Source organism: Barbatula barbatula (genome assembly GCF_947034865.1).
Source record: "Barbatula barbatula genome assembly, chromosome: 7".
Taxonomy (NCBI): Eukaryota; Metazoa; Chordata; class Actinopteri; order Cypriniformes; family Nemacheilidae; genus Barbatula; species Barbatula barbatula.
In genome coordinates, this window is record NC_136770.1 from 23,012,177 (window position 1) to 23,039,308 (window position 27,132).

Consider the following 27,132-nt stretch of genomic DNA (forward strand, 5'->3'; position numbering starts at 1 on the left):
CGACAAAGAGGAAGGACTAGAGGGCATTTCATAACATGCATGTGTTATGTTATGATAAATATGACAATAAGTGGAAAAAAGTATCAAAGGTGTATTTATTTAACAGTTAACTGTGTTATAATAGGCTACCTTCATTTGTGTTATTGAAAAAATGTAACAACTAGTTTAATTTTAATGTATGTTAGTAACAATAAAGATGTGTGTACTATAATATTGTACTATATAGTATAAGGGCTTCCATTCTGAATACACCGGAGCTGAGAAACATGTTTGTCTGTCTCCTTTCTTGTACATATTATACTTCACTAATAAGATAAAGAAACAAGTTCTACAATAGGGAATGAAAACAAATCACCAATTTAGTATAATACCCATGAAGAAGTTTAGAAGTATTTACAGGCATTATAATTTTATTCCACAACAGATTTTCGACATTATTTCTGCTTAGTCCATGTTGTTTCCTTTAAAACCTGGGTTATAATCGACCAGGTGTGTGATCTTCATTTTATTACCATCGTGTGCGTCTAGTCATCTTTGCTAAATTTGCAAGTCCCAAACATACAGGATGAATTAACACAGAGGTCACTGAATGTGTTACGACTGTTGAGAGATGCTTAAGTGACTCCCACCATTATAAATGTGAACGCTTGCTAGGCAACTAAATGTAAATGATGCTTAAGGGCATCATTTCAGTGATTATTTTGACGATAACACTTGAACATTATTGTTTTCAAGTTGTTTTCTATCATGCGAGACAGGAAGAGAGAGAAAAAAACAACAACATATTAGCTATATTAAACAAGATCACAGATACACACGCAAGAAACGTGATATACACTTACATATTCCAAATGCACAGTAACTTAAATGCACTGCTCCTTTAAATAAAGCCTAAATGTATGGAGGGGAGGTTGTATTGCCCCACAAAACCGTCATCCGTGTCTCTATGTCAACATAAAAAAACATGTCCTGACCTTAACCCAGTCATTAACCCAAACCCTGTTCACCCAAGCCCCCTGAAATCTGATTGGCTGATTTGTTGTTGCAAGATCACGTCTCGTTGAAGAGATCATACAGCAAAACCACAATACTAAGGTGTCCACTATAAAAACTTTTTGCCAGGTTGTTCCGGGTTGTTGGCATGTGGATTCATACTGGCCCAAGTCAAAAGCCCACCCCCAAGCCATCATGATATCGTGGTCCTTACAGATATACAAATCGATGAAAGGGCGCCAGGCATCAAGTGAATTTGAGTAAAAATCTGATCACTTAGTAAAAAAGCAATGTTGGCTGCTAAGCACGGGATGTGCTCCAAAGTAAATAAACTTAACTAAACAACCCTTTCAACTTCTAATGATCAGTATAAGCAATACTGCCTTTAGTACCACTAACACAAGCATTGTTTTTTATTCAATAAATGTTTTTCTTTTCACTACTAAAAAGCAGTAAGTTTGAACGCACCAACAGTATTTGAATACCTTCTTTCAAATCCAATCCTGTGGACTTTGATTCACAGTAAATCTGAAACCGTTTGCTGGAGGAGTTAGTGGTGTATTCAGTAAACAGACACTCTGACAGCAGCAGTTTGGAAACTGCACGCAGGCAGGAAGTTTGTGGTTTATGTCACAGGTTTAGCCACCATCATGAAAGAAAAGCAATGTGGCCAAACCCATGCCACACTTTGAAGTGCTAGACGTGTTATTATATGAAACAAAACGTATCCGAGTGCTTATAATGTAAGGACCGGAGTACATTTGGACAAGCATAAGGAATTGTTCAGGGTAAATACCTCCAGTGTCCTCAAGCACAAGGCATTTTTGATTTTGTACTTTGTTTTCTTGATTGTAAGCGTGGGAGGGGCTTAGATCTGCATGTTACTTTAAGGCATCCAATGGGGATTTGCAATGCAGTATAATGACAACAATACACCCATTCTGAGAATTGACACTAAAGATACCTTTGAATGAACAGAGGTTTTTTCCTTTATGTCAAAAATAAGAGTTTGTTTAAATTAGAAATGTTTCCTTCATTTTATTAAAAAAAGAGTTTAACTTTTGCGTAAAAGCAGGTGTTTTTTTCTGTAACGGGTACACTTACTTGAATAAGTGGGTTTTCTTTGTAAGTATACTTCTATTAGTATACTTCTATAAAACATAAAATAATAAATTACACTTTGTTTCTCAGAAATCAAAGGTGTATACTGGGTGTGCACGTCAAGTTTACTATTGTAGCTAAAAGTGCTAACTTAGTCCCAATTAGTATACAAGCACTGCATTGATATTAGTAGGCAGTGCAACATAAATATAGTCTACCTAAAATATGCTTGAACTTCAGTTAAATGCGCCTCATAAAATGTAGGGATGTACATATTTAGTTTGGTTACTCAATAATCCATTACGCAGCACTGCCAACAAGTGAGGAACATTTTACATTTTAAGCCCCGATGTTGCAACCTTCAGTGATGCTTGTTGATGTTTTATTTGGCAGATTCGGTGAGTATTGCAGCAGTCACCGCGTCACAGCCTCCGTCAATTGTGTAGGTACACCAGCTGGTCGGATGAGAGTGCTACAGCACGCACAAAGAGAGAGAGAGAGAGAGAGAGAGAGAGAGAGAGAGAGAGAGAGAGAGAGAGAGAGAGAGAGAGAGCATCTATAGGCGGATGAGCGGCTCAACCTCCCTAAAGCCTCTCGGGTGATGATACACAGGATTTCTTCGATGAGGAAAACACGCGTCACATGGTGTCAGCGCGATCGCTTCCTGCTTTTGCGCGTTTCATAGAGTCGCAACGTTAAGGTTTCCGTCGATGTCGCATACTCTGTCGCGATGATAAGCAAAGTTAAAAACGCCATGTCCTCGCTGGTGGGCGGAATCATACCGCACGGCCACCATCACCAGCATCCGCAGCACGGAGCCGCGCAGAACGGGGGTACGGACGCGCTGCCGCCGCGCTTCCCCTACGGCAGACCCGAGTTTCTGGACCTGACGCCGGAGCTGCTGCAGTACTCCACCGAGCACGCGTCCAGACCGGTGATCACGCTCAAACGGGACAGCAGGCTGCCGTGGCGGACGGGATACGCCGAGTGAGTTGCCTTTTCGATACGCGCGTCTTAAGGTGCGCGCAATCGTTCATTGAAGATGATGCCGTGCGAGTGACGTCATTGGAGAGGAAGGTTGACTAGCCAAGGGCAAATGTGCCAATCATCATCATCATCGTGGTACTGGAGTCAGCAAGAATCCGTTATGAAATGCGCCACAAGCATCAGCATTAACATGCGTCAGGTTACACGCCTATGCTTGCCGTGGTTTTATTGTAGGAATGGAGCAAATTTGGTTTTGGTGGATTGATTACTATTTGTATCACCACATTCTTATTACTAAACGATGGGAAAAGGGACAGTTCAAGCAAAAATGAACATCCGGTCACCATTTACTCACCTTCGAGTTGATCTAAATCTGTATACATTTCTTTGTTCTGATGAACACGGAGAAAGATATTTTAAATATCTTTCGTCAGAACAAATACATTTATACAGGTTTGGAACAACTGGAAGGTGAGTAAACGATGACGGAATTTTCATTGTAAGGTGAACTATACCTTACATGTAGAGACACCATGGTTAGCCAAATTTTCATAAGGATAAATCAATGCATCTGCTATTTACCACAGGCATCGTGCATGCCCACCTCTTGTCCACTCTAGAGGAGATGCAGTTTGACCGAGTCAGCATAGCCACAGAAATACCAGGAAGGTTTTAGAAGAAGTGGAAACGAGGTATCTCGCACCCATGGGCGACTAAGCACACATTGCTTTGGAAAATACAGTAGTGGCTTAAAGTTATATTTGCACAATATTGGCTTTTATTGACAATAGAGGTTCAAGTAAAGCATAAAAATATTAAGATTATGGTACAAAATGGAGAAAACACCACATTTCTAATATGCAAATCAATGCATTGACTCTGACAATGTTTTGCTCATGTGCCTTTATTTTTGCCATGCCTTTTTAAATTCTTCTCAATGCTGAGATTCGGTTTACACGGCAAGCACAACTATGCAAAATGCATACAAGAAACATCTTATTAATATGTTTGCTTGAAGGGCAAAAACGTTGATTGACGGATCACTTTTGGTTACTACTATACAATGGGCCTACTGTTTAGTGATATTGTATAAGAATTGAATTAAGCTTTAGGGTCTAACATAAATGACCCATTTTTTATATAGACTTGCGTATTAGATGACTAAATCCAATGTTAAAGTTTATTAAAACTCACAGCATTTTTGTATGTAACTGTTTTGAATGCAAAAATGCCCCTTGTGTGAAGTTGAAGGGAAAATCAGAGTGTATCCAGTTTCTTAAGCTTGAAGCAAACTCTCATTTCCACCACCTCCTAGCTTTCATCAGACATGGTCTGTTGACATCAAGGTCATGCCCGGTGCCTGAAATCTAAACAACAAACATGATTTGAAGTCATACCCTCAAATTAAGAAATATTACATCCCCTGAGGTTTTGGAAAGGTCTACTTGTGTTTCGGAGATCGCCCAGAAGCCTTTTCTGATCCCAGCTGTCACTGTGTGTGTTTTGTTTGTGTGTGCTTGCGTAGAGTTGGAGGAAGAGTGAATAAGAGAGAACCGGCCTTTAGCGATACTGAAATTAGCCCAGTTAGCCTTTGGTTATTTCAGCTATTATTAACTACGGCACATGACGAGAACCTTGTGACGATGTAACAGCAACGTTTGAAACGGAGTGTCAAGTGTTTGGAACTGACTGCTTTAGCAACAGTACACATATACAAGCTGCTATCAAATGGATTTTGATATGGATCAGTGTAATAAGTTGGTGTTTTTATCATGTCACTCCAAACCTGTATGACAACATTGGACCCGGTTGACTTCCATTGTATTAGGAATAGTTCACCCAAAAAAGGGTCCCTGTTGACTTTTCATAAAAATGACTATGATCGGTCAAGTCGATGCGAACCAATTTTGGGGTGAGCCTGTTAAAGTTATAATAATAAGGCAGCTTTAATAGCTAATAAAAAAACGTGTAACCATTGGGATATCTTGAGATGCTCAAGGGTAACCTAGACATTCTCACTTCTCAAAAGTGAGTGCCTATAAAAAATGTAATGAAGATATTTCATAAAGTATTTGAATGGCACTTGTAATACTATAGCCAAAAACCAACAGTTCCATAGATTTTTGTCTGCAATACAGTACAAATAACACAGGATTATATTCACAACCCATCCTTAACCCTCAAAACGACGACATACTTTGGGCTGCAGATTTATGATAACACTGTACAGCGATCATTCAACCCCATTAAAACACACACGTACACATTCACCATAGCATATAGCTGAGTCATAGACTGTGACTCGAGGTGATTGGTTTCAGATAGTTATAGCAAGTACCACAACACAACAGATGAACTCCTGTCAGCAACTGCAATGACACATGAATTATATCCTGCACAAGGACGCACTGCGATTCCTCAGATAAGATACCGCTCGGAGAGGATACGCACAATGCTTACAGTTTCTTTCATTATATCTACCGTTGCTGCCATTTTTTATCATACAAGCATATGACTAAATTATTGCCATAAATAGAAACCCATCACCTCTCTATTCTTAAACACAGTGGGTGGATGTGCAGAATTGCGCATCAGGTTTTTCAAGTGAATGAAACATGTCCTGCCGAGATGGAATGACAAACATCGACACAATACATGGCTTCAAATCTCTTTTCAAAAGTAATGGGTTTAACTTACTTTGGTTTGGATGTTAATAATCCATCTTTGAACATGTATTATTTGAGGACAGATTTTAAAAGTTATTTCCTGTTAGAGCCTCAAGAAAAGATTTTGTAACCTTAGTGCACATCTTAATAAACCTGTCATGCTCAGCGTTTCGGTCCGCAAAAGGCTTTAAAAAGGTCTAGTCACTCCAAATCGTAACCTTAACCCTAACCTCGTAACAGAATAAAGCAACATGGCCCATTTTAGTAAATTTTATATTTCTTATGCACTTAGCAGATCCTTGTATTCAAAGCCACTTACAAGCTATACATTTCATAAGGAACTGAAGTTAAAGGAGCAGTAGGGAATATTTAGCGACATCTAGCGGTGAGTTTAGGAATTGCAACCAACGGTTCACTCCAACCCTCTCATTCAATGCACTATGGCAGCTCTCACAGGACAAAGATGTAGTCGCGTTTTCGCTTCTTTGCCAAAGGAGATAACGTGTTTAAGAAATGCGCTCTGTAGATAGAAATAGCTCATTCTAAGGAAATAAAAACATAACGCTTCATTATGTAAGGTCTTTATACACCTCTGAAGACATAGTTATGTGTATTAAAGTGCATTTCTGTCAATAGCTCCTACAAAAATTACACACTGGACCTTTAAATGTACTGGACGTGTAATGTACTAAAATATGCAATAGAATTCTTCACATGCAAGCATCATCCATGCGTATCCAGTCTGGCAAACCATGCATGCATTACTGAGACGATAACTGTGTTTCCTTGAGTGTCAGATCAATGACCTGAAACGTGATAGTGCTTTCATTTGTAGTGGACTGTCTAGTCCTGACTTCCTGCTTCTATGCCCATTAGATGTTTATTGATTGTTAGTTGTGTTGTTAATCTCTCTGGTAAAGGTTGTAGTGGCTTTCACACTCGGACTGTCGAACTTTAGTTTAAATGCATGAACTGTGGTTTCCCTGCTTACGACAATGTAAGCAGGAAAAATTCCTTTGTTTCATTGTTTTCTGTGTTACTTTCAATTTTCATTTAAAAGTGTACAAACCTTATGAGGAAGAAACTACTTGTGACTTCAGAAAAAGGAACAAGCTATTAGGTGACGCTTCCTCTTTTGAAAAGCAAGCAAGTTGGGCTTTGTCATCTGAATCGCACAAGATATTATAAAAAACCTAGAATCAACCTGCTATATTAGATATTGGATAACTTGAAAGTGCTTTACATCAACATACCGAAGTTTGAAGATCTGTTATTTGCTAAATATCATACAATGCTTTACAGTAAGGATATTTTTGCTAGCTAGCATGAACTAACAATGAAATGTACATTTTATCAACATTCATTCTAATCTTAGTTAATATTAATAGCAATACAATTGAAATTAACTAATGGTAACTTTTGATTTAATTTTTAAATAAATGTGGAAATTAACATGAACTAAGACCAAAAAATGCTGTAGTACTGTTCGTTGTTAGTTTATGTCAGCTATTAAAACATGAACTAATGTTAAAGGAGGAATGTGGAGAATTTATTGGCATCTAGTGGTGACGTTGTGAATTGCGTAACGGTTGTGATCGGTTCGAACCACCCCTCCCTTTTGAAGCACTACGGTAGCTGACACAGAACTAAGATCTTGTGACGTTTTCGTTTCTTTGTTGAAGGATGTAAATAGAAATAGCTCATTCTATGGTAATAAAAACATAACGCTTTATTACGTTTGGTCTAATTACACCTCTGAACACAGTTATTTATATTATATTGCATTTCTGTCAAAGGAGCCTGCAAAAAATGACACGCAACCTTTTTATAAAGTGTTACCAATATCATTATGGTTTAATAACCCCTTCCGATTCATCTCATCGGACCTGACAGGTCATCGCTGTGGCCTTCATGCATTTTACTGCCGCAGATTAGGAAGAGAAGGTCTTTATATAATCCAGATTTGGGAAATAAGGGCTTTGTGTTCGTCCTCATGTTAGACTCCCATCATACCACAAATTATATTCAGGCGGTCTTATAGGTTTTCTAAATCTGATGTACAGTGTATGATTGTATATGTGACTTTTCTCGTTCCTCTAGTGGGCTGTTTTTATATATGCGATAAATGAGTGCATGCTGCTACCAGAGTAAATCAAATATATCAATAAGTTCAAATATTAAAGCACAGTTTGAGGCTACACTAAGGGAAACTGCAGAATATCACAGACTAGCCATCCTCTGCTCTTTAGCACCGGAGAATCAAATCCATTAATCCCTCACTGCATCCTTTCATGCATGGATCAGGTTTGTAAGCAAATACCAGGTCAGATTACTGCTCCATGCATGCAGGGATACTCTGTTTTCTAGAACCTGCGGATATACATCTTCTGCTGTAATGAAATCTTTGATATAATGTTTTATTCATTTTCTTCACTTTATTTTATTGAGACTGTTTGAAACTCATAAAATCTCTCTGTTTTTCTCTCTCAGAGTGATAAATGCTGGAAAGAGCATGCTCAATGAGGACCAGGCCTCCTGTGAGCTGCTCTACGTGAAAAAGTTGAGCAGTAAACAGCAGCGTTCTTCTATGTTACTGGAGGACGGTGGGGTGAGTAAACACACATCAGCATTACTGACTCGACATCCTGCACTGAGCATGATGGGATACACCGGGGGGTTGATGGTATATGAACCTTCGGTCATCATTTACTCGCCATCATGTCGTTTGGAAACTGCGTGACTTCATTTGTCCATTAGAAACAAAAAGAGAAGTTAAAAGAAGTTGCACTTTCGCTGTTTGTCATATAGTAACTATTGATGGGGAATGAGACTTTGAACTTTAAGTTGCCAAGTATCATTTACTGAAGGTCCGTAGCATAAAACTTTCTGCATGCATAGATACTGTATGTATGAAACATTAAATTGCTCTGTGTATTTTATATCTATATACAGCTGATGCTTTTGTCTTGAGGTATAGTGTTAGTTAAGCAATTGTAGACGATTTCATCGGATGCACGAGTATGGCGCAAAGTTTCGTGTGTTTGGTTATTGGTTTGGACTTGGATAATATGACAATTTTTTATATTTATTTAATTTATATATACTAATTTATATAAATATTTTATAGTATTTATTTATGATCCTTTGCGGAGGTCTGGTGAAAGTGTTATTTGTTTATCCTTTTAACAAAGACGCACAAATCTGATTATATTTTAACCACAAAGATGCATCTCTCATTGCCTATAATATCCCACAATTCTGTGCGTGCGGTTAAAGAATGGTTTAAAGACTGTTTTGTTTAAATTTGTGATTTTACAGCTGTGAGTTCTCTCTTATGGTTATGCTTCCTAATCCTTCGTTTCAGTTTTCAGTGACAGAAATCTTAAGAATTTTCATCATTTACGTACAAAATGTTAAATAAAACCAATGATTCCAAAAAACAGTTAAACAGAAATACAAAATAAATTTTGTTCTTTCGCATGCAATGACAAGCTTCAAAAACATTAAAAAATAATTACATTAAATTAACATTTAAAAAAATATATTTTGAAAATAAAAAATATTGCGATACTATCATATTGTGTATTGCTTTTTTCTTTTGCGACAAAAAAGCAGTAGACTTGCACAAAAGTCGTCTTTTGGGTACAGTCGTTTGTTTCAATCTCCAGCAGCATTTACTCAGGAGAGGACAGTGACCTTTCCCCTTTCCTCCTGCTTACATCAAGTGATGGCCTTCCCCCTCCTAAAACCCTTTCTCATCTCTTATAAGTCAATCACATCATGCTTACACCTGCCGATATCTCCTTGCGTGTTTACAAGAGACTTAGATGTGAACAGTAGAAGATCTATTACATACGGAGAGTCAGATAGAGAGATGACCATCAGAGATTTAAACACAAATGTTTGTTATTGCCACAGGACGTCCTTTGTGACTCTTACACAACGGTGAGCTCCTAATCCTTACAAGTTAATCTTATCAAAGGTTAAAGTCAGGCCCAGTTTTAATTTGGCCCGCGTACAAAAGCACGTAAAGAGACATGATGGCACCGGGGGCATGTTTATTTTACACGTTAGTGTTCCTGAATCTAATCTGCCAGAGCATTGCTTCCAAATCCAAGGTCAAATGCATGAATGTAAATATCAAAGCTTACCTTTTTTGGGAGAAGTTCAGCATGTTTACATCTGGATCAATGAATTAAGCTTGGGGGAGGACTACCAGTTTGTCCGACGGCATCTAGTGGGAGTCTTTTAAACACTTTGAAAACACAATTTTTGGAATTCCATTTATAAATGATAGATAAAATTCAACCCCAAATAATTAACTTTCTACCCCTTCAGGACACCACAGGCATTCCCATACACTTCTGGGGTGTATTCGATGGACACGCTGGCTCCGGCGCTGCCCTTGCGGCCTCCAAACTTCTCCATCGCATCATCCGCGATCGACTTTGCGATGTGGCCCACATCCTTGAAAACCAGAACAGCCCGCCGCCAATCTGCCTGGCCAAGAACGGGAGCCCCTTTCAGGCGGAGGCAAAGAAAGGGGCCTGTCTGGACGGAGAGGAACAAGAGGGACCGCTGGATGAACCCCGGTTCCACATGGAGAAGGACATCAGTGTGGAGAGTCTGGTGATGGGAATCATAGAGACTGCTTTCAGACAGATGGTGAGAACTTTATTGTAGACTTAATTCAACCGGTTGACGCATCATTTCAATCGTATTATTTTTTACATTTGCAGGATGATCTTCTAGAAAAGGAGAAAGAGTCTTACAGCATTTCTGGTGGCTGTTGTGCATTGATTGCAATTCACCTGATGGGGAAACTTTACGTAGCAAATGCAGGAGACAGCAGGTGGGTTAACAATCCTACCAACAAAAAAAATCACAGATGAGATCAATGAGATTCAATGGAGAGCAAAAGAAAACGCTTGCATCTCGGATATTTTGAGAAAAATAATATATTAGAAGAGATGTTAACAATGTCACAAACTGAGGTCAGATTTTTCACATCTGCAACCAAAAGTCAACATTGTTGAAATTCTCATCAAATTTAGCCAAATCCATATTGTGTTACATCTAAAGTCTACTTTATCTACTTTCCTGTTTTTGTTTTTATTTATTCATTCAAAATAATATAATAAAGTTATAATAAATAAAATGAAGCACAACTGGGAACTCCATCAAATCTTCTTAGCTATGAAAGAGCAACCAATGAGCGATAACATTTTCTTCCGGCATGTTATAATAGTGAATGAAATATTTTATATTTTAATGTTAATTCACGACCAGATTATTATGTTATGTTTATCTAACTTTCACATGCTCTAATGTTTGCATTACAGAATATCTCTCTTACTGTTTATTTACCTCATTTAATTGTACATTTTCTGGAAATTGTTAGTGCTAGAAGTGAATATAAAGTACCAGGTGCAGTCTCTAAAGAAATAATATTATCTATTATATTAAGCATTTAAATCGCATAATCACTACGGCAACAGTGACAGTTACTCATGATGATCATCTTAAGGATTTTACCCATGAATGAGAAACAAATGATACTGTGCAAGCAAACCACACACATTTACGTTCTAATTGTACAACACCTATTAGAGCAGTAAAGCAAACGCTTTAAAAGCACTCTTTTCCCACAGAGCCATAATTGTTCATAACAATGAGGTCATTCCCATGTCCAATGAGTTCACACCAGAAAGTGAAAGACAAAGGCTACAATACCTGGTGAGTTTAACGCAGCTTTATTCCATACGGACTGGCTCTGATAGAGCATCAGTGCATTATCCTGCAGACTGTCCTATAACTATTATAGATCTTTGATCACGTGATACTTCTAACGCTTTTGTGTCGATGACTTCTATAGGGATTCCTCCAACCCGAATTGCTTGGGAATGAGTTTACACATATCGAGTTCCCGAGACGCATTCAACACAAGGAGCTCGGCAAAAAGATGCTTTACCGAGACCACACGATGACTGGCTGGTATATGTGGAACCCAATTATGATTTAAAAGGAATAATTTACACTTGATATTCGATTAAACTATGCAATATTACATTTTAAGACACCTTTGGAATTACTTTCATTTCATTGTATTTTGTACCGATTGTCTTTTTTCATTTAAGGGCATATAAGACGATCGTGGAAGACGACTTGAAGTTTCCTCTGATTTATGGCGAGGGGAAAAAGGTATTTGGCCTATTTCTTTTCCAAATAGCTTAGAAAGGTCTACATTCAGTAAATAAATTGTAGGTCACGCTACATAACCGCAACTTTTGTTACAGGCCAAACATATAATCGAATGAAAGTGTCAAATGCTGCATTTCACGCGATTCTCAATGCTATTTATTACAAAGTAGAAGCAGTGAGCTGTAGCAAGCAAAATACACAATGCGGTGCCAGTTTCAGGGCTGAATGTCTGTTTTAATAAAGATTGTATGAATGTGAGAGAACCTATTTGCTCTGAAGGCACACCTGTCATCTGTGTGTGTTCTCCAGGCTAGAGTCATGGCCACTATTGGCGTAACTCGTGGTTTAGGGGATCATGACCTGAAAGTGTACAACTCCAACATTCATATCAAACCCTTCCTCTCCTGCTGCCCAGAGGTGAGCAAAGCGCATATTTATTTTTGTGTAAACAAATACATGCAAGGCCAATTCTACACTTATTTTATTGTTAAACAATCATTTATTCAGTACAAGATAGCCGGTGGAGAGAATATTAAAAATACAGCTATGGAAAAAATGAAGAAACCACAATTTGCATCTAATAAACATTAATACGTGGACTTTAGCCGTTCCATTCCAGTGTTTATTGAATTTCAATTTAACACTTTGGGAGTAGCATTGTGAAAGAGCCAAAACATTGCATCTCTTTTTCGAATGTTGTCAATAGTTCAGAGAGCGAAAGAAAATGATCCTTTTACTAAAACACATACCTATAAATAGTAAATTCCAGAAAAAAAGTGAAAATAATTTTATCCAGAGCTGTGTTTTGCTTCAAAATAATATAGATATTAAATACACACTTTACCTTTGCACTGCAGTACAACGAAGTTGTTGAAAATTTTTAAACCTGAACTTACATTTTTTACAACTTGTTTTTTTAATGTATGATTTAGGTAAAGGTGTACAACATCTCTGAGTTCAAACACGGGTCTGATGATGTCCTGGTCATGGGCAGTGATGGACTGTGGGACGTCACGACTGACAGAGAAGTTGCGGATGCTGTAACAACTTTCCTGTCTGCTCGTGAACCCAACGACCCCTTGAGGTAGACATATGATTGTTTTAATCATAAATAATGAACAAAAGATACTTTTGAAATGCTAAATAACAAAAATAATTGTTAAGCGGTGTTTCTTCGGCATCATTAATTTCACATTTTGGATGTGACCCGATTTGATTTAAACAGGACACCGTTAAAAATGTGCAGACATACTTCAAGACCAGGCTTGATAAACACTGCTGTAGTGGATTGGCTGAATTTGTGTTTCACCAGCAGATGTCAGTACAGAGTTTGTCATCTCCACCCTCCTTGTGTTTATATTTTTTTAAAGATACACCCTAGCAGCACAAGATCTTCTGATGCGGTCGCGTGGGGTTCTCAAAGAGCGAGGGTGGCGACTGCCCAATGAGAGACTTGGCTCAGGCGATGACATCACAGTGTTTGTCATTCCATTGGCCGGGCTTGAGTTAGAAACATGACGAGGTGGGTCCGCCTTCATCGGACAAGCACACCAGGACACGTCCCTGGCTCCGTCCCAGAGAAAGGGCTAGGAAACCGAAAAATCAATTTTCATCAGATCGGGCTCAGATGCGTCCCGGCTTCTCCTTGTATCCCCTTCCCTCTCCGAGTCACTTCTCTGCACGAATATCGTCAAGCCCATGTCAGGTGTGGGATGACATCATCAAGTGCCATTCCTCTGTCTTTCCATCACTTTCTGATATGTTGGGAATGGAGGGCTTGGGTGTTTTTAAAGAGCAGTGAGCCGCTTGAAATCTGCATCTTAGGCTGGCGAAGGAATGAGACAATATTGCTAAAAAAAAAATCAAACCCCAAAGGCAAGGGAAAAAATAAAACATAAGCACTTTATGTAGCAAAAACCACCTGAGCTGTAATTTAAACTGCTGATCATCTTTCCTAAAGGTCCTGACAGTCTCCAAAGAATGTTTCTGTTGACTGAATCTACGGTTTTCTAAAGCAATCAACAAAAACAATGGCCGTTTATTTGCGAATGCAGAGCTTTCGTCAGTTGTTTCAGGTTTATGGTTAAAACAAGCCTCATGAAAGAGGAAACAATGCAAATGTCTATATTCTAGAACAAATCATTAAAGTTAACATGAAATCAGAATTCATTGCCTACTTTCTACAGTAAAATTAAATTCGTAAAATTATTAAAATCAGCTCGTGCCCTACATTTCTTTAGGAAATCATGATTCTCGAAAAAACAACAACATTGTACCGTATAAATTAAGTAAATGATGCTGTATCGTGTTCACATAAAGGCAGAAATGTATACTAGTATCAACCTTGCTTCAGTAGGACTAGTTAAACTCATTTCCTCAACATCCCCAAAAAGCCATGTACACAAAACTTAAACAATCTAGTAATCTGGGTTTCATTTGAAAAAAGACATTGATGGATCTGAACCACTGAACTTACCCAACCGATCTGCTTGCAATTCTTGATTTAATTGTAGTGGCTGAATGACCAATTTCTTTGCTGTAGATAAAACCTTTCGTCGGTAAACAACCTCCATTTCATTTAGATTCGGAAATCTTAATATAGTTTCATCTGTCTTTTTGTACTCCTTGAACGTACCTTATTTCCTTGATGTCAGTATTGTGTCTGTGTCGTGTGTGTACATACAGTATACTGTATAAATATTGATTTCTGCCTTTTGAATGACGGTTCATTGTCAAGAGATTACTCTTTGCAAATAAATATGTGACATTCTAAATAAATCTATCCTTTTTACAATGACTGTCCTGTCATTAATGCAACTTGTTTTCGCTTGACTCGAAAACAACATTTTAGGTGGCGTTGTTTCATAGTGTTGTCGTTGTTGCATCACCACTAACAATAACGACTGGTAGGAATAAAGACCAACAGCTTTTACCATACGTATACATATACAGTATGCCGTTTCAGATTTGAACAGATGGATGGATGGATCCTATCAACAAATGATGCTGTCCTATAATAAATATTATATAATATATATACTATTATACTGTTCTTATGACTACTACTGTTAGTCAAGCAGTACTAACAGGGCAAAGCACAACACAGGCTCAACAGCACATGAATTCGCTGGCATTACCTCCACAGTTTTCTGAATGATGTCATTATTATCGGAAGTGAAGGGAGGGGCCGCAGTGATCCTCCTTCGGCAGTCAACATCAGCGGCGTCGCGGTCCCGTGTCATTCCCATTACTGCGGGCTCCCTCTGTCAGTCAGTCGAGCGTCGTTTCTTAACAATAATCCCGTGAAATATCTCCACACCGCGATAAAACTTCAACACGATATCCTCTGCCGGGACACCCGAACGCCTCGAAGAAAAACAAGGTACTTCCGTTTGCCTTTGCATCGCGCTTTATATGAAACGTCGGACTTTGGGAATGTTGGTAAAAACAAGTTTGAGGAAAGTAGGCGGTGGCTTGCGAACGATAGACCGCGTTGAGGTTACTGGTGTTTTTATAAAGACGTTTAGTCAGATTTCTAGTTTAAAAACTACGAGACTTACATTTGGAGTTCGGGAGATTGTTACAGTGTAACCGTTGATACAAAACCACCGCGAATCGGAACGAGTGTTCTTCGCTACATTGTAGCTGATAAAAGAAGCAATTGTTACATTTGTGTCTTTCCTGGGCTTTGCGGTCGCGAATGCTTCAGTAGTTGCGGTCAAACTTTTCCTTTAAACCCTGTCGGGTAGTTTACTAACCTGTTGTTCCGCCGAAGCGACTGTCAGGACGGCGTGTGGACTCTTCCAAACCGCCACCTTAAAATGAGCCTTAGGCCTAATGCTTCTAATGGCCCGTTGAGTGTTTAGACGGGCCTGCTGGAAAACCCTGATGCTGTTGGCCTTTATACACAAATCTGAAATATATTGTGTAAATAATGTTATCTGTTCCGAGAACATAAAAGTCACGAGAGTAGTTAATGACAGGTTCATTTTTTATTTTAGTTTAGGCTATTTTTGTATTTTTTTAGCTCTGGACATTAGTTAAATAGTTGATCCCCAGGGAACATGTAGCTACAGAGAGAAAAATGTTGGATAAAAGCAATTGAAAGGGACAATTATGTACTTTCTCAAATAATATGAGTTCATAACAAGACTGAAGAGTTGTTTCGCGTGTATTTATTGTTTTCTAGGTTATTAAAGTTATTCTTAGAGAGAGAGACACAGAGAGAGAGAGAGAGAGAGAGAGAGAGATGATGGTGTGCCACCTAATAAATTAGACATATCAAACATAGTTGTTACTGTTTATGAAAACACAGTTTTTGATATGTAAATATCTGGCGTGTAGTCTAACACATGTCGTATTGGTGCAACGGCACATGGTCCAGTAACGTTGTTTGGAATTTGAACCCAGACAAGGATAAATAGCTTACTGTAGATTGTAACTTTGCGGGAATTGCCTCATTGGCTGATCTCAGATCAGGACAACGAACTGCCTCCTGTTGTATAAGCCCTTGACAGACTTTGTCAGCCCGCCATATGGTGAACTTTGGCCCAGAAAATGCATGTCACGTCCACAACCCTTTAGGCACATAAACCATTCTGTGGATTTTATTTTGTAACCATGTGATGTGTTTTATTTACAGTACATTACAGTACAAGACAAATTAAAGCGCTACCTGGACTAGTTTTCTGTGTGGGGGTTAGATATATATTTGTGTTTTACATATATCCGTATCCTTATTGGACACATTTGTTTTCTAAATATCTTTAGATTGTGTAATAGTTTCAAAGGAAGTATTGTAAGTAGATTCTAGTTACCCTTATAATAGGGTTATTGTGCGAAAAGTTGGCAACGACGGAAATGTTATAAAAGCTGAAAAAACTATGTAGACCTTAATTTGAAAATGCCTGCTCATGTCCACAAAACCACCTTGTTGTAGTTTTAATACTTGAGCTTCTAGTTTAGTACTACCCGTTTGTTTGTTTGTTTGTCTGTGTTGTGCCGTCACCATGAATTCCACCTACACACTGTTGATCATAGAGAGATACGGACAGTAGATCACATTTGAGGAAGGTAACGCTAGTACAAACATCTTGCTTATCAATGTGTAGTGAAACTGGACCTCTTCTTGTCTTAACTCGGTTTGATGTGCTCTTTAATGCTCTTTTCTTCTCATTACCACTTTCTAATGAGAATCGTGGGCCGGCAGGTGGAAGTGAGATGGCTACAGGGTCATACACACAATGAACCGCTCTGTATCTCTGTAAAAATGACCGTCAAGTCGAGATGTGATTTTGTTTTCGGAAACCCATTTAAAATGGTTGAGTTTATTTATTTTGTGTTGAGACTACATAAATAAGTTGTGTTGATATTACTACCTTGGCAGTTGATCTGTAGTTCCCAGCATGCTTTGCATCGGACTGCATTAGGAGATACATTTTCCAGATTAACGCTCATTTTAAGTGTTTTTCCGTAAAAAGAAAGACTTGTTCGTGTTTGTTGATTTATCTTTCAGATTTAGGAGAGTTTGTGTTTTTGAAGTGCTTACTTTTGTGGGGGGCGCAAAATTAGTCATGAAGTGTGTTATTTCACTTACTGAGCAGTAACTGTGCTAATGCCATTACAGAGACCACCAGTCTCTTTTTACTTGACAATCTATGTTGTTAAAAAATCTTATTTTTCAATATGGGAGTGATCCGTGAAGTTTGACTAAGACGTGTTTTTGTTCAGCATCCTTTTCTTTCTTTGACTTGATATTTAAACAAAAAACGAAATCTATTTAATAAGTAGAATTTACTTTATTCTGGTTAGTAAGTTGTACTCAATTCTACTTAATGATATCCTCGTAACACTTTGCACGAACATTCTACAAGCTATTTCTTTCAGTGTAGTTGACTCCTGAAGTTAGTTTTACGTCCCTTGCTCTGGTTATGTAACCTTATAAAGTGCTTTAGAACATGAGGAAACTTGCAGTCAGTGAGCAGTACATCCACTGTGCTACATTGTTGTAATAAAAGTACATGATTTGTTTCTATCGTTGGAAATAAATGAAATTCCTGTAAAGCAAACCTCAGATACGAACCTGTTTTAGCCGTGTTAATAGAAACGACATTCATAAGAAAGACTGTAGTGAGTCATCAAAAACATATTTTTGTACGAGTTCACTTTGGCTTTTATGTAGTTACAGCAGCGTGACTTTAATTCTGCAGGTACGAAGAGACTTAACATGTAGTGTCAGCGCAAGAACAGATGAAATGATTGATGTACATTCCATTTGTGTCTGTAACCTGAACTACCTGCTCTTCTCTTTTCATCTGCTTCTCTTTTGTTGTTTAATTGATAGGCCGTTGTTTTAAATCTCTCATCATAATGTGTTTTCAAGTATATGAAACACAACAGGAAGACAGGAAAACAACAGGGAATTCCAGTCCTGATATCACTCATGTCGGTTCATGAGTACGAAAGCTACTGGATGATACTAAGAAGAAAGTTTATAAGGAGTTAAGGTCCGCTTTTATCTGAGATCCAAATGAAAGTGCAACTCTTTTTTTGATTTCATGTGTGCCGACTGCAAGTGTTTTAACTAACATACTAGTTGAATTGATAGACATCTATGAGGTCAAATGTTTATTCTATGCTGAAGCTTGTTCAGCCGACTGACATCAAGATTCATCTTTACTTTGCTTTAGAAATATCTGGGGGTCTCGAATGGGAATAATATAATACTTTTCTCTAGACCGTTTCATCTGACCCGTGACCTTTTTGCAGGCTTGTTAAATGTGGCCTTATCACGTAAACATGTTAAACTTTGTCATTTATAACACTGTCGTTTCTTAAATGAATGTGACCAAATGAACCTGAAAGCTGAGTCTCATCATGTGTTCTATATGTGCATATTTCTGTAAGCATGCGTAGTCTGCGTGAACCGTTACTGACCACACCTGTTGTTTTCTGGGAGTGGGGGAGTGTCCTCCATCCTGGACATGTTTGGGTGCGATTCCTGAGCCTACTCGACGAAGGCAAAGGTGCTTCAAAGGCCAACTGCCCGAACCCTGCAAACGCTGCCTGCAGCTTTAATTTCCATAGTTACATTTCTGTTATTCTTTAGTTTTGATGAGGTTACTTTTATTCTAAAATCTGAAAATAAACAACGAGCCGTTGACCCTAAACTTTTTACAAATACTGTATTAAAAATTACAAATCGGGGAACATAGGAAACATTTAGTAATGGTTAATATTGAAGTTAGTGAAGACACAATAGCAACACTGCTTGCCTTATTTGCTCCGCTTGGTCAAAAAGCATCATCCCAGATTAGCAGAAAAAACTGCTTTGGGTTATTTCTCTGAAGTCTGGCCTCTGTGTTAGTGGGAAATAAAACCCTGAGTTTCCTGTGGGTGGATGAAGCTTTGTGCGAGATGGAAAGGGCCGTGCTAAAAATAAAGTTCTTTCTTTCCCAGCACAATCTGATTGAGGTCTGTTGATAAGTGCTCGTGTTAGCGTGAGGTCAGGCTGGAGAGAAGCGTGAATAGATGAGGAGGGAGCGCTTTGGAAGCACTCGCCACGCACAGCTGTGCTTTCCTACTGACATGCATTCATCACGGTGCAGCACATATTCCCTCACCACCCACATGCAGACACATGAGCTTTACCTTCTTTTCTCTGAGTTATTGCACTGCTAGTGGCTCCTGTAAGGGGGTGAGTTGGAGAAATGGATGTCGGGCGAAGAAATACGCAATAGATAGATGTGGTGATATATGTGGAAAATGACTTGCAGTGCATTCATATCTTGGCATGACTGACTTCTGTAACAGGAACATGTGAATAATAAATAAAAGACACTCTGTGAACAAACTTCTCAGACTTTGCAATGCGTTGAACATTCATTTAGCGTCTCTTTCGTTTTCTCGACACGGAAACACTTTGATTTGACATTTATGGCAGTTCACCGTACATCATTTCACAGGATGTGATCTGAATATTTGATTGTAGATGAAAGTTTGGATAGCTAATGCAAGTATATGCGGAGAGATCAGTTCGGTTGTCCCGAGTGTGTTATGATGCATGTTTTGCTTCGTGAAAATATCATCCGCAGGGTGAGTTTATATCGGTTACGCGTTGGACAGATGTTTGTGTCAGATCGTACACGGTTTCTCCATCTGGTCCCAATTAAGCGGAAGCCTTAAGGTCTGTTTTGTCCGCGATCGGTTTCATCACTAGTTGTTTAACCAATGAGCAATAACTAGGCTGCTGTCAGATCTGAAATCCCTCTCTTCTGGCTCATTTTGAGTGCATAAGTCTAGGTGTTTGAAGACATTTGTACCATGAAAGAAACTAAACATTTTGCTACTTAAAAAATCCTCTTTGTTTTTATTTTTGAAGTCTGTCTACTTCATTTAATGATAAAGATAAATGAAAATTGTGAGTCACATTAACCAAAAAAAATGTGAAACTTGAATTCAACAGTAATCCAAATCTGAACGTTCTGCTTACTTAAACCCAAGAACTTCCTAAACTCAAACAAATGAAATTGTGGCAACGAGTATTGGAAACGTATCCTTGTTTACAGTGTATGCAAACTTTTCTAACAACAAACTGCATCACGTTTTGTGTGAACAGCTTTTTCCAAGGGGAATTTTTTTTTGTCTTTTGTCTGGTCATTTCACACTTATTTGTTTAAACATTCTTATTTTATCTCGCAAATGTCTTTTGTGTCTTCAACTACATTTGTTGAACAGTTTTTCATCCTCAACGTTACTGAGCAGGTTATACATGTGTAATGTGTGTCCATTCACTTATATGGTCTAGAAATCTGAAAAGTTTTCATGCATTTATTTTACATAAACTATTCGTTTACAAAATTATTTCTTTCAGGAGGCATTTTCTAGTACAGGGATCTGTTGTTTCAATGATAATTTGTTTGTTTGCACAGGTATGGCGGCCATAAGGAAAAAGCTTGTGATCGTGGGAGATGGAGCCTGTGGGAAGACCTGTCTACTCATAGTGTTCAGCAAAGACCAGTTTCCAGAAGTCTACGTGCCAACTGTGTTTGAGAACTACATCGCAGACATCGAAGTGGATAGCAAACAGGTTGGCATTGATTCTTTTTCACCTCATGTTTATTTTATGTGTCTTAACACATTTGGTTTTCAGTGCTTTCAGGTTTGGGTCAGTTTCGAGTTTCTCCCTCAGATTGTTAAACCCAATCTGATTACCGTGAGATTTGACATTGACCTAGAATGAGTTTCTTTTCCTTCTGATTTTCTTTTATTTATGCGTTTGTTTATTTTCGCCTGAAACCATAACATATTCTGACAGCAACGAATGTGCGATTGTTGTTTTGATTATAAACACAGAACATATCAACAGTATGAAGTCCTTCTCTCCAGATACCTCGTCCAAATATTTATCCAAACGATTGCCGAGCAGCACTGCTAGCCGGAAATAATAGTCATTGTTTGGGACAGGGCGATGTGAAGGGGTTATATCATCACGTCTGACAGACGGCTCATAGTTCTGATGTTGTGCAGTATTGACCGCTACCAAATCTAAAAGAGATTTGGCAAAACAGGAAATGGCTGTTCTTCCTGGTTTCCTGTCTGGACTCAAGATATCCCTGCCCCCGGTTTTTGTTTTTTTTACTTGCCAACCCCTATAGTTGAATTCTCATTCTGTACATGGTTTACCACGGTATCTTAAAACCGTTCTCAGGGATGCTGCTCAGAGTTTGTCTTGTTTCTCAATAAGCTATATGACAAACGGTCGAGCGCTTTATTACATAACACAGTTTTTCTGAAAATTAAAGTAAACATGGTTTATGTAATGGATAATATACAGGCAGCAGGTTGTTATTGCAGAAATAAGTCCTGACGTGTGATCAGGATAGGGGGCGAAGCGGACACTTAAATTGGCTTGTTTCGCAATAATAGCCGGCTGCTTTTACACTATCCCACTTATTACACAGCTACATATATTAATATTTTATTCATAATAATTTTGCCGAATGGTGATTTTGAACTTCCGGTTTTAAGGTAAGAAATTATGTTCAAATGTCACGACCAGGCAATTTGGTTGAATCGTCTTTTGTAAATATAAATGGCTTTTAATAACATGTATGACATCATATTTAATTTGTCAAAATGATTTGTGGCATCCGGGTTCTAATTAGTTTTGAACGGTTGGGAATAACAAACCTGCAAATGTCACAACTAGCCAATCAGAATAAAGCATTCCAGCGAGCCGTGTAATAAGTATTAAATAGGTTTTATAGTTAGCATTCTTGGTGTGATCAGGCTATTATTTATAATATCAAGCTAATTATTAACTATTATGAAAAGTTCAATGCTAAACCACTCGTGGAAGGATTTGTCAAGTCATCTTGAGTCATTCGTTGCTGTTTTCTTCAATAGGTGGAGCTCGCGTTGTGGGATACTGCAGGGCAAGAAGACTACGACCGGCTGAGACCTCTATCCTACCCAGACACAGACGTCATTCTCATGTGCTTCTCCATAGACAGTCCTGACAGTTTAGGTAATCAGAATGTCCAACACACCAAAACCATTTTCTAGCTTGCTTTTCACTTGGAGAAAGTTTGAGTCATCAGCATTGCGGGAAGTTCCTGTGTTTTGTCTGTGAGCGGAGGAGCATCAAGATAACTCTTTTGTCCGTGACATCATTGCTGTTTATCTCAACTTGAACATCCTGGTTCTTTCTTACTAAAGATCAGTGCCAGGAAGTCAAAACATTTTCCGATTTTCTTAGCATTATAGAAGTTTATTGCAGACGTTATACTTCTGAATTCACTGTGTGAAACATGAGATTCATATTGCTTTAATATTTGAGCGGTTATATTACATCAATGGCACATTCCCCTAGCTGAACGTTGGTGTGAATCACATGCTTAGTTATGTTGCATATAAATGACTTGTGTATATAATGCGATTTGAGTCGTTGGGGCAGATGTAAAAATGTTCTCGTTCAGTCTTTGCTTGGGTTTTATAACCTTCAAAAGTTCTTGAAGTGCTAGTCCATCCATCCATCCATTTTCTACCGCTTATCCGGTGCCGGGTCGCGGGGGCAGCAGTATAAGCAGAGATGCCCAGACATCCCTCACCCTAGACACTTCCTCTAGCTCTTCCGGGGGGACACCGAGGCGTTCCCAGGCCAGCCGGGAGACATAGTCCCACCAGCATGTCCTAGGTCTTCCCCGGGAAGTGATAGTTCACCCAAAAATGTTATTTCATTTGTTTTACTCATTTACTTCTGTCATTTACTCAAAAGATCTTCTTTTGTGTTCTGAGAAAGAAATAGGTCATACAGGTTTGAAATGACTACAGGGTGAGTAAGTGATGACAGAATTGACCTTTTTGTGTGAACTACCACTTTAAGGAAAACAGGATATTAACAGGAATTATTTTAACATTTCATAACTTTTTTATTTTATAAGTGGAAACTATTCTAAATATCACTGTATTTGAATATGTAATGTGAATATTTGGTTGGGCAATTAGTAATGTTCATTTTGCAATATCCTTTAGCGCATGTGTTTAAAGGAATGGTCCATCCAAAAGTGAAAAGCCTTATTTTTTCGCCATCATAGATATAAATGATTTTCTTCAGTTTTATAAACTTTTATGTGTCACTTTATATGGTTGTATTGAAATATTGCAGCTCCAAAGGGATGATAGCTTTGTGTGAGAACTTGATATTTTTAGATTATTTAGAGGATTTGACAGTGAAAAACTTTTTGTCACATACATTTGGAATAAAATTATATTTTCATTTTTGGCTGATCTATTTCTAGAAATGGTCAACACCCTTTTGAGAAATGTCGACCAAGTCAAACGGGTAAATTGATTGACAGGCTGAGAGGATGTTTGATTTCTTTAAAAGGAAGCGTAGCATGTGATGTGTAATATTACTAGTTTCTATCTCTTCAGCACTGTTTTGGTTTCGATTTAAAAAAATATAAAATACAACTATGCTAAAAGTTCTATAAACCTAAATCTTGTCTGCATCATTTTACAGAGAATATCCCTGAAAAGTGGACGCCCGAAGTGAAGCACTTTTGCCCGAACGTTCCCATAATCCTCGTGGGAAATAAGAGGGATCTTCGGAACGACGAGCACACGCGGAGAGAGCTGAGCAAGATGAAGCAGGTGTGTTCAGCAGTGCCGCCTCTATGAGGAGTTACATTAAAATGCACTTAGCAGCTAGCGTTGCTGTCATTTTAGAAGGTCCGATCATTACCGTTTCGTATCGTACCCGAGCGATCGGTCCGACTGCTGAGTGATGTGTTCTGCACCTCACTCCTTACATGATGTTTCGGGTGCAGTTATTAAATCTAGGCAGACGGGCTCGGATGTATAAGACCATGAAATGAACTGCATTCACATAACGTGTCACGATTAGACCTGCAGAGAGAGTGGCCACAGAAATCTTATTGTCCATCACTTTGAAGTTCCTCACATCCCCGACTTTTGTGTATTTATCAAATTAGCAAAAGTAGCTGATGCTTTTAGCTGGCAACAGACTACTGTACCTGGAACTTACTTCATTTACTGTGTTTAAGTAGGGCTGATCAAAAAATAATAGCGATTAATCACATCCAGAAATTGTTTTGTATATATTAAGGAAATATGTGCATGTGTACATATATTTTATATTATATATATATATAAGTGTGTGTGTGTTTATAAATAAAAAATGAACAGCACAGCACCCAGACATGTATTATGTAAACACAAACTTTTACTCTGGATGCGATTAATCGTTGAACAGCCCTAATTTTACATGAACATAAAGCGAAAATTGTTTTTTAATTCACATTTTTGGGACCTTATGTATTAACGTTGCTAATGCACAAAATATGCATTGAAATTTGACAATTCAAAATTAACCCCACTAAAAACGTAGCAATTTTTTATTATTTGTAAAAATGTTTGATTAAAAACAAAAACAAAAAAACGGTTATTGTTCAAGTACTTAAAATAAGCAGTGTTTTCCTACCCTATCCCAGTTCATTTTTAATGATTTCGAAACAAATCATCTTAAGTACGTAAAATAACCTGCAATCTTTTGTTTTGAACCGAAATATCATTAGAGAGGCAAAAGTTACAGATACCATTTTTTCATCATGATATTGTGATTAAATGCAAAAGCAAAATTCACTTCTGAACTTTGTTAAATGTGACATTTAGTTTCAACTCTTGTGTGCAGGAGCCTGTTAAACCGGAAGAGGGCAGAGACATGGCGAACCGCATCTGCGCCTTCGGCAACCTGGAGTGCTCAGCCAAGACCAAGGAGGGAGTGAGGGAGGTATTCGAAATGGCCACCAGGGCGGCGCTGCAGGTCCGAAAGAAGAAGAAGAGAAATGGATGCGTGCTGTTGTGAGAATTTCCGGTCGTGTTGACGCCGAATCGCAACGTTCTGTTACGACTCCCAGTTGACCAGAATACACCAAACTCCTAAATATTTTTGACCAAACAGCATAAATACACCGCACGATATGTCACATTTCATGTAAAACTAACAAGTGGGAAATGTTAAAAAATAAAATATACATAAAATGAGGGCTGGGCTACATTACATGTCATGTTACATGCCTTGGTTTTTCCTCAAAGGCACAACATAGTTTCTACTCTAGCTTGTCATGTAAGATTGAGGTCGATAGTAATTGTATTTTTGCACATTTATCAATGAACCTTCGAAACCGTGACAAAATCTAATGAGGTTTTCCTTTTGACCTTTTACAGATTAATTCTAAATGAATATACAGAGTAGAAAAAGAGCACAGAATTTGAAGTCAGTGCCTTTGTGAAAGTTTTCCGCAGAATTCGAATGGACTCACTCTTTCTAGACATGGATAACTACAAGCCAATTAATATATCACAAAATGCAAAAGGTTGAGTTTTGTTGGCTGTATTATATCTTGGCCCTTATCGTACATTAAGAATTTCACATTTTGAAACTTAAGTTTTTATTTGTATTACTACTTATACTCAACAGATTAAACCAGCCCCAGAATATCCTCAGAGACGGGGTTAAGTATTAACACGTAACGCAAACACTAAATGTTTAGCTGTGATCGCCTCTGAAGGTTTCCACTACTGAGAAAAGGTAAAGAAGTACACAATCTGGCTTCATATTTGTTTAGGGAGGTTTGTTTGGGTAGTATAAGCAGGTTTTGAGTGCCTTCCGAGCTCACGGAAAGCGTGTGCCTTTGGTCTTGTAATGCAGAAGCGAGAATGGGATGCTCGATCTTGATCAGATGGATGTTTATGTGCACACGATCAGTGTTTTAACGTTGCATGATAGTTGCTAGTTGCATATGTCAATTGCTAGATTTAAAAATCTACTGTAGATTCCTTTATTTCACTACTGTACCCACTGGTGCCATTGAATGTTTGGCTTTAGTTAAACGTAACTCGATGTCTCCTGTCTGTGTCGGAGCATTGATGTCGAAAGCATGGTGTAGCTTTTTTAGAATAAAGAATATTATATAGCAAGTTTTTCTTTGGGTATTTCACGGTTAATGGGTTTTTCTTGAACGCTTGGGACATCTTGCTGTCAAATTCTACATTATCAAAAGGCCGTGTTGTTGAAAGACACCAACTGGTTATGTATTTGTGGGAATGTGATGTTTTCCAACATTTAACAACCAACTTTAGATTCTTTGAAATGGTGGACGCTTGTCGAGGAGGCGTGAACCAGCTTACACGGGGCATTATTAACAAACTTACTGCAATGCACTAAATGTAAAATGAAATGCACAATACTATTCACAAAATGTTTGTCAACTTTTTTGAATACTGGTTTATGGAGTCATAAATGAAACCGCATAATAGATGATGTGCATTTGTGAATAGCACTGGTTACGTTGTGATGTCATCGTCTGCATGAGCAAATTCCTGTCTTGTCATCTAGATCAACCCTCTGCTGTGTGTTTATAGGGTCTCTTCCTTTTTTCTGGAAGAATTAGATATGATTTATTATTCCAGATTTTTACGATCACCCATAGTAACGATGATTTGTAAACAGGAACCGTATTGCAGTCGATGTTGAAATGAAGTAAACCAACCTATGTTAATAAAACACTTTTTGGGAAACAAAATAATGTGTTGCTTCTTGTTTTGCAAGTTTCACCAAAATGCATTCGTAATAATAACAAATTCCCCACAATGCACT

The 27,132-nt window shown here is 38.2% G+C and overlaps 2 protein-coding genes across 2 annotated transcripts; both read left to right on the top strand.

Annotated features, from left to right (window-relative positions):
- Positions 1-2,470: 2,470 nt before the first annotated feature.
- Positions 2,471-14,741, top strand: ppm1j (protein phosphatase, Mg2+/Mn2+ dependent, 1J). The gene is made up of 10 exons (XM_079460920.1): positions 2,471-3,081; positions 8,238-8,355; positions 10,086-10,412; positions 10,487-10,599; positions 11,399-11,483; positions 11,623-11,741; positions 11,885-11,948; positions 12,258-12,365; positions 12,881-13,032; positions 13,319-14,741. The coding sequence occupies exons 1-10, from the start codon at positions 2,825-2,827 to the stop codon at positions 13,464-13,466; spliced, it is 1,491 nt and encodes a 496-aa protein (XP_079317046.1). The 5' UTR covers positions 2,471-2,824; the 3' UTR covers positions 13,467-14,741.
- A 450-nt stretch (positions 14,742-15,191) lies between these two features.
- On the top strand, positions 15,192-27,050 carry rhoca (ras homolog family member Ca). The gene is made up of 5 exons (XM_079460921.1): positions 15,192-15,330; positions 20,879-21,036; positions 22,356-22,476; positions 23,974-24,104; positions 25,165-27,050. The coding sequence occupies exons 2-5, from the start codon at positions 20,881-20,883 to the stop codon at positions 25,336-25,338; spliced, it is 582 nt and encodes a 193-aa protein (XP_079317047.1). The 5' UTR covers positions 15,192-15,330; positions 20,879-20,880; the 3' UTR covers positions 25,339-27,050.
- The last annotated feature ends 82 nt before the right edge of the window (positions 27,051-27,132 follow it).